The 12,049-nt window shown below is 37.2% G+C and overlaps 2 protein-coding genes and 2 long non-coding RNA genes across 5 annotated transcripts; 3 read left to right on the plus strand and 1 right to left on the minus strand.

Annotated features, from left to right (window-relative positions):
* Positions 1-303: 303 nt before the first annotated feature.
* On the minus strand, positions 304-4,399 carry LOC131335090 (cyclic dof factor 2-like). Of its 2 annotated transcripts, XM_058370283.1 has the most exons (3): positions 3,994-4,340; positions 833-2,098; positions 304-658 (listed from the first exon to the last, which is right to left on the minus strand). In XM_058370283.1, exons 1-2 carry the CDS (start codon positions 4,219-4,221, stop codon positions 833-835), a joined length of 1,494 nt encoding a protein of 497 aa, XP_058226266.1. In that variant the 5' UTR covers positions 4,222-4,340; the 3' UTR covers positions 304-658. The 2 variants fall into 2 exon arrangements, with proteins under 2 accessions (XP_058226266.1, XP_058226265.1); XM_058370282.1 differs by having other exon boundaries at positions 304-2,098; positions 3,994-4,399.
* On the plus strand, positions 4,134-4,467 carry LOC131335091 (uncharacterized). The gene is made up of 2 exons (XR_009202420.1): positions 4,134-4,251; positions 4,285-4,467. It is a non-coding gene; the product is annotated as an uncharacterized LOC131335091 (long non-coding RNA).
* Positions 4,468-8,861: 4,394 nt separating this feature from the next.
* On the plus strand, positions 8,862-11,379 carry LOC131335093 (uncharacterized). The gene is made up of 2 exons (XR_009202421.1): positions 8,862-9,409; positions 11,107-11,379. It is a non-coding gene; the product is annotated as an uncharacterized LOC131335093 (long non-coding RNA).
* Positions 9,404-10,515, plus strand: LOC131335092 (uncharacterized protein At5g19025). Its single transcript, XM_058370284.1, has one exon. It carries the CDS (start codon positions 9,559-9,561, stop codon positions 10,258-10,260), a length of 702 nt encoding a protein of 233 aa, XP_058226267.1. The 5' UTR covers positions 9,404-9,558; the 3' UTR covers positions 10,261-10,515.
* Positions 11,380-12,049: the final 670 nt, after the last annotated feature.

Here is a 12,049-nt window from a genome sequence, read left to right on the forward strand (position 1 = left end):
TTTGAAAAGACAAATTACCTATCTTTTCTTTCATCTCAGGGGAAATATGATCATGAGTCCTGTCTTTTCTTTCATCTCAGGGGAAATACGATCAAGAGGGACTAATGTTGCCCGAACAATTGGACAATGGAAAATACTCAATCCGTCTATCCCCTTAGATTCATAGTATCATCACTATTGGCAAAGCCAAGGAAAACAGTTGAAATTTCACAACAATGGTGTCTGCTCCAATTCATGGGTTCTATTCATAGCGCATAGATATCTACATCATATTGAAAGGTAAACACACAAGGCACCAACATGGAACTAAATTCCAAATTTATTTCATTACATATGGGATTTGTTACAAAAACTCACTCCTTGTTATCCCTGTTTCTTATACAACTATACAATACATATGGACTAAAATCACAATACATAAAGTGAAAGCACCAGACTCTACTTCCAGTCGTAAAGAGTAGGAATCAGCCACCACTTACAGCTAATCTAGAATCTCCATCTTCACCTTCTGATGTCTTCTGAATTGCACTGTAATTCTGGGAGTAGATTCCGACAAATGAGGCTGGTGAATCAACGTGGCCTCATTGTGTACAAAGTAACAATAATTTTCCAAGCACTAGCAGAGATCCGCTCTTCAATTGTCAGCACAGGAGTAATTCTACGGTCACAGAAATCGGCGTCAGAAAAATGCACGAGACAATTAAAGAAGTCGCCTTAGGGGGACCAACTTCTGAATTTGATTTTCATCCTCCTTTCAGTGGCCGGTTTATGTGAATGTAGAATTACTCACCTAGACTAGGAAAGTTAAAACAAGTTTTCATAAGCTACCCACCTATGAGCTCTCATGGAAGTTGAGTGACCGAGACAAAGCTGCAGGATTTGCTTGTAACACCGAAGAAGTTTCTGGCATGTGATTCTTCTCATCACGCTTCGATTGGAAGGCCTTAAACATACTTCCCTTACTGATTGAATCACCTTTGTCATTTTTAATTCCCAATGTTTGCCATATAGAACTCTTTGCTGCTTCACCTGGATCATCGATTCTCAACGTTTTTGGAATCCAAAGGCACGGCTCATTATTATCCTCTTTCTCTGACTCCTCTTGGCCAGAGCTGGGTTTTGTAATCATAATCTCATCCCTAGAATGCTTCCCTAAAGTTGGTGAATTAGGACCAGAAGGAGGACCTGATTGGATGGGCGGAGAAGTAAGGGGAGCTACCCAAGGGACATTCCAAGTGCCCGGAAGGGTACAACCCCAGTAAGGCGGTGGGTAGAACGGCATAGGAAACCCTGGCGGAAAAAAAGCAGGTGGCGTCCATTGAGCTGAATTCCAAGGGTACGGCCATGGAGCCCCAGGGAAGTAAGGTATCTGAGGAGGGAAGCTATGACAATTCTGCATTCTTGGATCTTGTGGCACATTTGTACCCATTTCTTCCTTTGAATTTACAGCAATGACTGAAGATTGGCTCAAGTGCTCATCCCTTTTCTCTCCAGCTCCATAAGGAACTGAAATTCTAAGTTCTTCTGGGTTACAAAATCCATTTTGAGAGTGATTTTGGATCGTTTTGTTCGCGACGTTCAAGACTGAAGCCATTGATTCGCAGAGGGGTGTATCAGAGCCAAAAGTGAGGACACTGCCATTGGGGTTTAGATTCGGATGGTGGATCCCATTTGGAAGAGCTTCTGGTATGGCTATTTGACGGTAGTGAGAGCCTGAGTTCTTGTTCTTCCGGCGACCGGCACCCACGGGAACGCTCCTCATGGTCCCACCAGCTGTCCAGTATCTCTGGCAGTTTTTACAGAAGTGTCGCGGCTGGTTCACGTTGTAGTTGTTGAAGTAACAGAATTTGGTGTCCATGCTATTACAGCGGGGACATGGAAGTATCTTGTCTGGTTTCTTTAGGGTCTTCTCTTGTGAATTACTAGTCTCATTTTGATCTTCTTCAGTCCTTGATGTTGAGGCTTCATTATCAACGGGTGGTGTTTTTGGGTTGTCATTTACCCCTGCACTTGAATTTGGATCTGCTATTTCCTCTGAAGTAATAGGCTGGGCTCCATCCTCCTGTTTAGCATCACTCAGTTTGATACCAGACGGGGCCTGGATTGATCAAAAGTTCCAGTGAGAACACATAACAAGTACCAGAACAAATTTCACTGTTCACAATTAGAACCAGGTTGAACAGTTGCAAAAACTGATTTGGTCATTGCTATCTTCTCCTGACATATATGTTAAAAGCAAATCTCTACTCATCACCGCAGGTCTTCTTTATGACAGCTCTTCTGGTAAGTGAGATGTATGAATACAAGCTAAACAATCCTTTGCATGGTTGGCAGGAACGCGTTTGAAAACAAATTAATACCAAACAATCTAAAGGATTAGTTCAACTGGATGTGGTAATCCAGGATTTCTTTATCTTGTTTACAACTTAAACAATCAAAGAGAGCTTAAAGCCTAAAGGGAGAGGATGAAGAAGCGTCAAATATTTCTGAGAATATACGGGGTGAAGTATACATCAAGAGAATCTCCATATGACTTATAAGTGATAGCCATTAGCAACCCATTTACGGGTTCTAGAAAATTCATCTAATAAGACATTTTAAGTCAAACGAACAACTTATAGCCTCAACTTCGTTGATGCACGATCTATGCAGCAACTGATTATTAAAACAGGTCTCATCCAAAACAAAGAGAGCAAAAAGTTTAACTGCCACCTAACTTTTGCTCAAGATCAATACCTCCAGCAAATTCATAGATACAAAATGGAACTCTCTAAACCATCAGTACAGATTAACCTCAGCCATCAGTACAAAATTCCCCTAAAATATATAAAACAAGCAAATTCATGCGTATAGGCAAACTTCCAGACATCCACAATGATCCAAGGGCCTATTAGATTGGTTGGATTTTGAAACGCACTCAAATTACAAAAATATGTGGAGAGCAAGTTTGACTCCAACTATTGATGAACTACTTACACATCCATTGGGCAACCAACCACAAGGACGTACTAGTAATTCTCAACCGATTACCTCTGTAGATCCTCTCATTAGTACAACCAATCAAATATAGCTCAACAAAAATAAAACTAGTGAAAGTGACCTAAAACCCATAAACTTGAATTTTCTGAAAAAATGAATGAACATGCTTGTTTTGAATCCTAACCTCAAGTTGGTCGAGTGGGAGCATGGCAGCATGTAAGTCCCAAGCGCATAGGTTCGACTCCCAACCCCGATAAAAAAAACCATTACTTCGTCGTTAACTTCAGGTTTCAGAGATTAGTCGTTGTAGGTGTAAGTTAGCCTCGACGACCAGTTATAAAAGAATATGCTAGGTTTGAATCCTGAAGCAGAATTACAATATCCCAGACTAAGGTGTTGTTTCTCTTAAATTTTTCTGCTTTTTGGGCATTCTTTCCTTGTTCAAAAAAATTCGTGATCATTAGTGCGCCAAAATTTTGTAGATAATTTGTCCCGACGAGAAGAATCGGAAAAGTAAAAATAAATTTACTTTTACACCCTCGTTTTGGGCTTTATCTTGAAAATTAGAAATAAAATTACTTTTACGCCCTCGTTTTGGATGAAAGTCATAATTTTGTACTTTATGCGATTTTTTTTTTGAATGAATACAAAACTCTAAGGGGGTGTTGCTAATGCAAAAAGTATTTTTGGTTGTCCCAAAACTGTAGCGCATAAAACCTTTATACCATGTGCAACTGTACAAAGTTTTTATGCACTAGAATTTTGAAAAAACAAAGACAAAAATAATTTTAGCATTATCATTTCTCAACTCAAAAAGTTAAGAGAAACATACTTTAAAGAGTAAAGAGCTACTCCGTAGTAATTCCAAGCATAATTAAGCGCAAACCACATCCAAAAACGCTAATTATACACTCACTGGATTCCACAACCAAGGTACCACGCCGTCAAGAAAATCGTCAAAACAAAGTAGAATCATAATAAGAATAATACTAATTCAGTAAAATCCAATCACACCTTATCAGGTTCCTGATCTTCTCCGAGTCTATTCGAGTTGTTGCCATCCTCGGTCGAATAAACCCGATCTTGAACGGGACTTTCGTTGGCAGGAATATCAGGACGAACCGGCGTAGGAGAAGCGGGTCCGAAGGAGGTTGGAGCTGCGGCCGGAGGCGGCAGAATCTCGATGACCGGAATCGTCTTTCCAAAGAGCTTAATCGCTGGGTCTCCTTTGGGTTCCGACATTTCTACACCGTCACGGGGAGAGAGGATATTGTAGAGAGAGAGAGAGAGAGAGGGAGAGAGAAGGGGGGGGCGGGGGGCGAGAGAGAGAGAGAGAGCTGGGGGCGCCACGTCATTCGGCAAATGCAACTCCAGCCACGAGTTGAGTTGTCTTTGTAGCCTTGGAAAATTATGTTCCGCTTTTCCTCTTTCTCTGCTTTTTGGCCTTTTTGATTCTCCACAAAACAAAAGAGGAAACAATACTCGAAAGACTAAAAAAAAGCTACCAATATCACTTTAAAAACAAAGGGCTTTTTAACTTCATTTTCTTCTTCGTTTTGTGTATTTTAACTTCATTTTCTTATTGACGAGAAAAGTTTGAAACGTACAAAATTATTATCGAGATTAAAAAAAAGTTCACACTAAGTGCATGTTTGAGCGCTTCATTTTCAACTTCTCACTCTCATTTTTAACTTTTTGGTGTTTGGCTAGTGTGGGCAAAATGACTTTTCGATTTTTGGGTTTAGAGAAGAGAAGTAAGGACTAGGGGGAGATCGGGAGAGGAGCTTTTTGACTTTTTATTTTCTATTTTTTTTAATTTTGTTAACAAAAAGAAATACAGAACACATTCTACACATATTTCTCAAACATTAATCAAGTTACAAAATACATTCTGCATATATCATTCAAACCCTCTACCAGATTTAAAATACATTCTGAACATAATTCAAAAAGTCAAAGAATCAAAAAGTTGAGAATCAAATAGTTGTTTTATTTATCTAAAGTGCAGTCTTATTTGAATTATTTCAACATCGGTCCATACTTTATACTTTTTCAATTCATCCTGTTAAGACGAACGATTAATCCCAAAAATTAAATAAAAAATATTAAAATAAGTTCCAGACTTATAAGTTAAAAAGAACGCACCCTAAATATTGACATCCCCCAAGGTTTTCTGTAAGTACATATTCTCCCTCCAGGTTTGAAAAAATGATTTTTAACCACTTGATGTTTGGTTATGCATTTTAATTACACTCAATCGTTTGAAATGCTTACACTGGATTGTATTAGACCCACTCCGGAATCCCACACAAATAATCAAAGTCATTTAATTTATTTAAATGCTCCATCCGTCCTAATTTAATAGTTCATTGTTATATTCTAACCAAATAAAAAAACTATTTATATCTTTAAATTGGTAATGAATTTTATATCCAATATGAATTTTGTTTGATAGTTTTATAATACAATGTTTTAAAATCACATAAAATATTATAAATTATAAGATATAGAATCAATTGAAAAGTGATACAAACTCCCCGGTCTTCAGGGGGAGACCGAGAGAGGAGCTTTTTGACTTCTCATTTTCCACTTTTTTTTTATTTTGTTAACAAAAAGAAATACAGAACACATTCTATATATATCTCTCAAACATTAATCAAGTTGCAAAATACATTATGCACATATCATTCAAACCCTCTACCAAATTCAAAATACATTCTGACCATAATTCAAAAAATCAAAAAGTTGAGAATAAAAAGTCAAAAAGTTGACTCTCAAACACCCCCTAAAAACAAAAAAAAAGTATCAAATAGTTATTTTATTTATCCAAAGTGCCGTCTTATTTGAATTATTTCAACATCAGGCCATACTTTATACTTTTTCAATTCATCCCGTTAAGACAAACAATTAATCCCAAAAATTAAATAAAAAATATTAAAATAAGTTCCAGACTTATAAGTTAAAAAGAACGCACCCTAAATATTGACATCCCCCAAGGTTTTCTGTAAGTACATATTCTCCCTCCAGGTTTGAAAAAATGATTTTTAACCGCTTGATGTTTGGTTATGCATTTCAATTACACTCAATCGTTCGAAATGCTTACACTGGATTGTGTTAGACCTACTCCGGAATTCCACACAAATAATCAAAGTCATTTAATTTGTTTAAATGCTCCATCCGTCCCAATTTAATAGTCCATCGTTCTATTCTAACCAGATTAAAAAAAAACTATTTATATTTTTAAATTGGTAATGAATTTTATATCCAATATGAATTTTGTTTGATAGTTTTATAATACAATGTTTTAAAATCACATAAAATATTATAAATTATAAGATATATAATCAATTGAAAAGTGATCACACAAACTCCCAAAAAAGACTACTCTTTTCATCCCATAATATTTGTCCGGTCCGCAAAACGAGAATGTAAAAATAATAAAAATTTTGCAAGAAAAATTCAAATTTTTTTTAACAGTTCATTAGATATTGATGAGTACTTGGAATTTATGAAAAAAAGTTAGAATTTTTTATTAAAAGAAATGCATTAAATTTTGAGTCCTCGTTTTGCGGACGGACAAATATTTTGAGACAAAAGTAGTTTTAAATTGGGACAGTGGGAGTATTTTTTAAGGGCACTAGGTGGGAGGCCTCATGCTAAAGCTATATTTGGCTGGAAAAAAAATTAAAAATTAATTCCTATACTTGTTACTCTCAAATTATCAGTAACTCAAAACTAGTTTTTTTTTTTTTTTTAGGAAACGAAAACAACAAATATATGATCAATTAATTTTGAAAATGTCGACATGTATTAGGCACCACATATGTAACTTGAACTCAGGTTATCAAAGCCTTCTATCCAACCCCGATCTCAACCCTATCTAAATTTGGATTCTACTAGAACTTTTGCCTAACTTGAATGCTAGTATCTGATCTAAAATGTATTTGAATGCTAGTATCTGATCTGATGTGAAGCTTCATATTTACCAATAAACTGAAATATATGTACCCAATCAACTGTATTTGGTTCATTAATAATACGGGCAGGGACAGATCTAGAAATATACCCTAGTAGAGGCACATGTTAATCATAATGGGGAAGTTCATTTTTTTAGTCAGCCATAGTAAGATCATACAAAATTAAAGCATGCATTACTAATTACAAAAATTTAACGCATACTTTAATTTAAATTAGGTAAAAATGAGCACAAAATCTCAGACAAAATTTTTAAAGTATGTTTTAAATGAACATCAACAAATTTTAGAATAATCGAGCTAGTTTTGTTAATGCCTTTATTTTAAAATATTTCTCATAAAGGGTTAAAAATAAAGAGAATCAAGAAAGAATAGCTCCAAATAAACAAAAAACTCGTAAAGTAACAAGTATAAATACACCATACGACGAAATTCAGGCATAAAACTAATTTTATATGTGTATTTTCAGGATATATACAATTGTGTATGCTTGTATATCAGCACACTTTCATAATTATGCTAATTTATACATAAATTTTTTTAAGAACATTTTAATTTTGAGTGGGGGCACGTGCCCCCGTGTAGATCCGTCCCTAAATATAGGTGAATCCCTTTTCAAAACCATATTCGTTTTGAGATTTTGATTTTGGAATTTTGAGTAATGAGTGCAGAGTGCGGCATTCCTATTACATTTCCACAACTTTTGCTGGAGTCAATCCAATGGTACAATAACTATAAAATGGTGGACTCTAGGTCAACCATTAGTAACTTGTACTGATAGTTCTGTTGAAAAATATACTATGAGCCTAGGTTCCTTTGAAAGACTGTAATATTGACAAACAGGAACTAAGCATGAATTCAATTGGGGATGGTGCTGTGCAGCGGTATGCTCAGTACCCTTCTGCGCACCTCCGAGCCGTCGGATCGTGTATCTGATGGTTCGACTTTCATTTCGACAATGAACGACTCTCGATTGTTGGTTGCCGAGATGAGATCCGAGCCGTCGGATACATGATCCAATGGCTCAGAGATGCGCAGCACGGTGTTGTGCACCTCATTGCACAAAACCAACCCGAAGTCCACATGAATTATAGGTTGAAAATATGCCACCACCAGCTCCAGTGGTCCACGTTACTCTCAGGTCTTCATATGCCACCGCCAAGCAAGGATGGGATCAAGGGGGTCTAGAGGCGGCGATCGCCACGACAAGAATTTTAGAAAATGCAATTATTATATGTAAAAAAAAATATGCCCAACTTATATAGTTTCGCCACCATTAGATTTTTTTTAGTATATATTTCGCCACTGTTAGGATAAAATCTTGGTTCCGTTCTTGCTGCCAAGTCCAGGAGTTTCTTCAAGATCTTTATCTCTCAACAAAGGCAGGCCAAAGGGCGGATGAGCCCGAACAATTGCCTACCCAGTTTTTGAATATTTTATGGAGTTATAGTTGTTTTTCCATAAAACGCTAAAAACGATTTATGTTTGTGAACAAACTGACATTATGCAAAAATTTCAATGCCCAACCATCTAAGATTTTATTTAAACACATTATCAATAGCTGACTACCCAAAAAAATCATTGAAATTATCAAAATTACAGTTGCTTTGCCTTTTATTTTAACATGGATGCCCTAGGCCGTCCTACTAGCACTTTTTAGCCTCACTCAAAAATATCACCCAACTCTAATGGCTATGAAATACTCCTACACAAAATGGCCGCAATCGATCTTAAATCGCCTACTACTCCCTTGCATTCAACTGGGTTCAAACCTCATTAAAACCAACTAATAATACTAATTTTTGCCATGAAAAATATATTTGTGTCTGACAAATCATTCCGAATAGAGAATATCTTTTTTAACGGAGCTTCCGTGAATAGTTATTTACAGAGGTGAATCGTGCGTATCCATTTCGGCCCCAAAAAAGTTTTATTTAAATCCAAAATGTTCAGACTCCAAAGTCAAAATGGACAGCCGAGATTGTACGATTCCGTAAAAAATTGGAATTATGGCCCCTCCCCGAATAAGTCAAGTCTCTTCCTAATATTTGATGAACTAAATTTGGCGGGCCACGGCAGGTTCAGCCCATTTATGGCCCCATTCGGAAACCATACATACCCTACCGAAAATAATGTCCTTATCATTGAAGTCCATACCACCGTGTCATTTCCGTTCAGCCCATAAAATACTCTATCACAAGTTCACAACTAGCTAGAAGAAAATCTTGCTTGGCGTGTATGACTCTCTCTTAATGGATGACTTGTGATTCTTGTCCTCTCTCTCTCTCTCCTCTGTTGCCGGCCAAGAAAAACCGAGCTCTCACACCAACTTTTCTATACATTAACCTACGGTCTCCTCTGCTCCAAATTCCATCCGTTCTCAATCTTTGATTTCAATCTCTCCATGTAGAAATTCAGAAACTTCCTTTTGCCAACCGACAAGCTCCGGTATTCAGGTGCACTCAAACTCCTCATCTTTTTTAGCGGATTTTTTAAGCTGGGTCGATCTCAATTTTGACTGTAGTTGCTTTATCTTGATCTGTACGGGTTTATTCGGTGGATTTTCGAGAGAGATCAGTTTTTTTAATTTCTGGGTTCCATCCAAATGGTCTGTTTTCGTAGTTCAATTTCGGTTGATAAACGGCTAGTCATGTCTAAGTTCGTGAATTCAACCGAACTAAGTTCCAGATATAGGAGCAATAGAAAGGGACCCAATTCTCCAAATCACTTGAGTATTCCAGATTGCCAACAATCTCGATCGGCCGCCGTCGATGTGGTAATATGTGTTGCAGTCATTGGTGCTTTGGGGTTTTTACTATCTCCTTATGTAACCCCTTTAGCTGTCAGTATAATCAAGATTGGTACAGAAGGGGTTTATGCAGTGGAAGAAGGGGTTTATGTGATTGGGGAGGAGATTTTACAGGCTCCAATGGTTTATGGGTTTTTAGGACTCGGCATTTTATGTGCAGTGATTGCTGTATTGGCAATTATTGAGTGTACAATTAGGAAATGCGGAAAGCCTGGGTGTCGCGGGCTGCGAAAGGGGGCTGAGTTCGATATCCAACTTGAGACGGAGGAGTGTGTGAAGAATTCGAGTGTTTGTTTGACAAAAGATGGTGTGAAGAAAGGGTTATTTGAATTGCCCAGAGATCACCATAGGGAATTGGAAGCTGAGCTTAAGAAGATGGCACCACCTAATGGAAGAGCTGTTCTTGATTTTAAAGCAAGGTGCGGGTGTTCTGTTGGCAGAATGGAGGTTCTGGGACCAAAGAAGCCTCGAAAGGTTAAGAAGTATTGTGTGTCTTAATTTTATAGGAAGATCTTTCGGCATACGTTTTAGTGTATTGTGTTTAAATAAGCTCATGGCAATAAGCTGCAAGGATACTTGTAGAGTTGGCTATAGTAAGTATAAAAATCCTTCATTTTGTTAGCAACACATTTTCATGGTATTTGCTTCTTCCTGTTCCAGATGCTGATTAGTACTATGAAAATTATTCATGTAATAGCAATGCTACAGTTACGTAACTTTCGGGATATCAAAAATCTCATCTGGGTTAAAACAGGTTCCAAACTTCTTTCCTGTGTGTTGCGTGTTTTGTTGTTTTGTTCTTGCGCTTTTTGGTTGTTTATCCTGGCGGTAACTCGAAGTGGAAGACATACCGGTAATTCTTGAACTGAGCTTGGTCGTTGAAATGTGAAATTGTGGAGCCCTGCCCAATACGCTTTTCTATATTTCTATAGATGATTCAACACCCAAGTCTCCCACTTTCATAGTTACTGATTATAATCTCGTAGAATTGGAGGAACATATTGATTCCTTTAATTGATTGGAAGTGTGATATTCTTATTTGGTGCCTAACCGAAGATTTAACTCTGAAAAGAAAACAGAAGAATAGTAGGTGATTTGTATATGTGTTCCTTGGGATATTATCCACTCATTATAGGGACACGGAGAACCTGATTGCATACGCCTGTTGTTTCCTCTACTGGTCTGAAATTGATTTTATGCTGTGTCGGTTTTACTGCTTTCTGTTCTATGCTCTTTCATGGAGATCCTCTATATTATGCGTCTTTTTAGTTCCCTTGTAGTTTACGAATTTAGATCTGCTCAAGTTTTTGAACGTTGGATCTGATGAGTGATGATAAATCACAGTGCTGAACTTGTAATCAATGGGGATTACCTGGTTCTCTGTGCTGAACTTCTAGGATGCGTGTGAGCTCAGTACCGACTGTTGTTCTCCTTGCTGCGCATCTGTGGTTTTATCTTGCCATCTCTCAATTATGATCTTATCATTGCCAATATCAGAGGAATTAGTTTCAGGGCAGTGAGGGCACAATCTAAAATTGCAACCATTTTTATCAATGTGATTTTAAACTTTCCACATGATAATGTTGACTGATATAGTGTAATTGTTTGTTAGTACTACCCGGTCTAAGTTCCTTGATTGTTGCGCAAGATTTCACAAGACCATGCATGTGTCTGAAAATGTTTTAATAGATCACTGCCCGTGTGTTACTTTCTGAAGGGTAAGAAGTAGGAACAAATGAAGAATACTGTGTATTGAGATCTGTTTGGATTGCGGATTAAAAAAAAAACTGTTTGGATTCTGCATAATAGAGGATAGTGGCATGCATGAACTTTCCAGGAATTTTCTTCTCATTGAGCAAGGTTTTGTTTTTGGGAGTTCTTGAATGACCTGTACCCTTCATTCCTTCATCCATATGGTGCTGTATAACCTGGTAGGAGTATATAATTTTTTCGATCATGGCATCATGCTTCATATTGAAATGCGGGGAAATTTCTAAAGTATGTGGGAACAACACCCTTGAAAATTGCGTAAACAGAATTTGGATTGAGTTTTCTATTTGTATATGCATGTAGAATAATGGACTCTATATCAATCCTGGTGTATCTTCATTTTAGGACTTCTACCATGACTCTGATTTGAGGTTTCTGTCACTAGGGTTTGCCGGGGGCATGTCCCACTTGGTTAGCACTTAGCTTCTCATTTTTTGGTTGTCATCTTTCAATTCTGCACCAAATGGGACTGAGTAATTTGATTGCCATACATCATCATGTGGGTAAACATCTTTCC

The sequence above is a fragment of the Rhododendron vialii genome, chromosome 8a, assembly GCF_030253575.1.
Source record: "Rhododendron vialii isolate Sample 1 chromosome 8a, ASM3025357v1".
Lineage (NCBI taxonomy): Eukaryota > Viridiplantae > Streptophyta > Magnoliopsida > Ericales > Ericaceae > Rhododendron > Rhododendron vialii.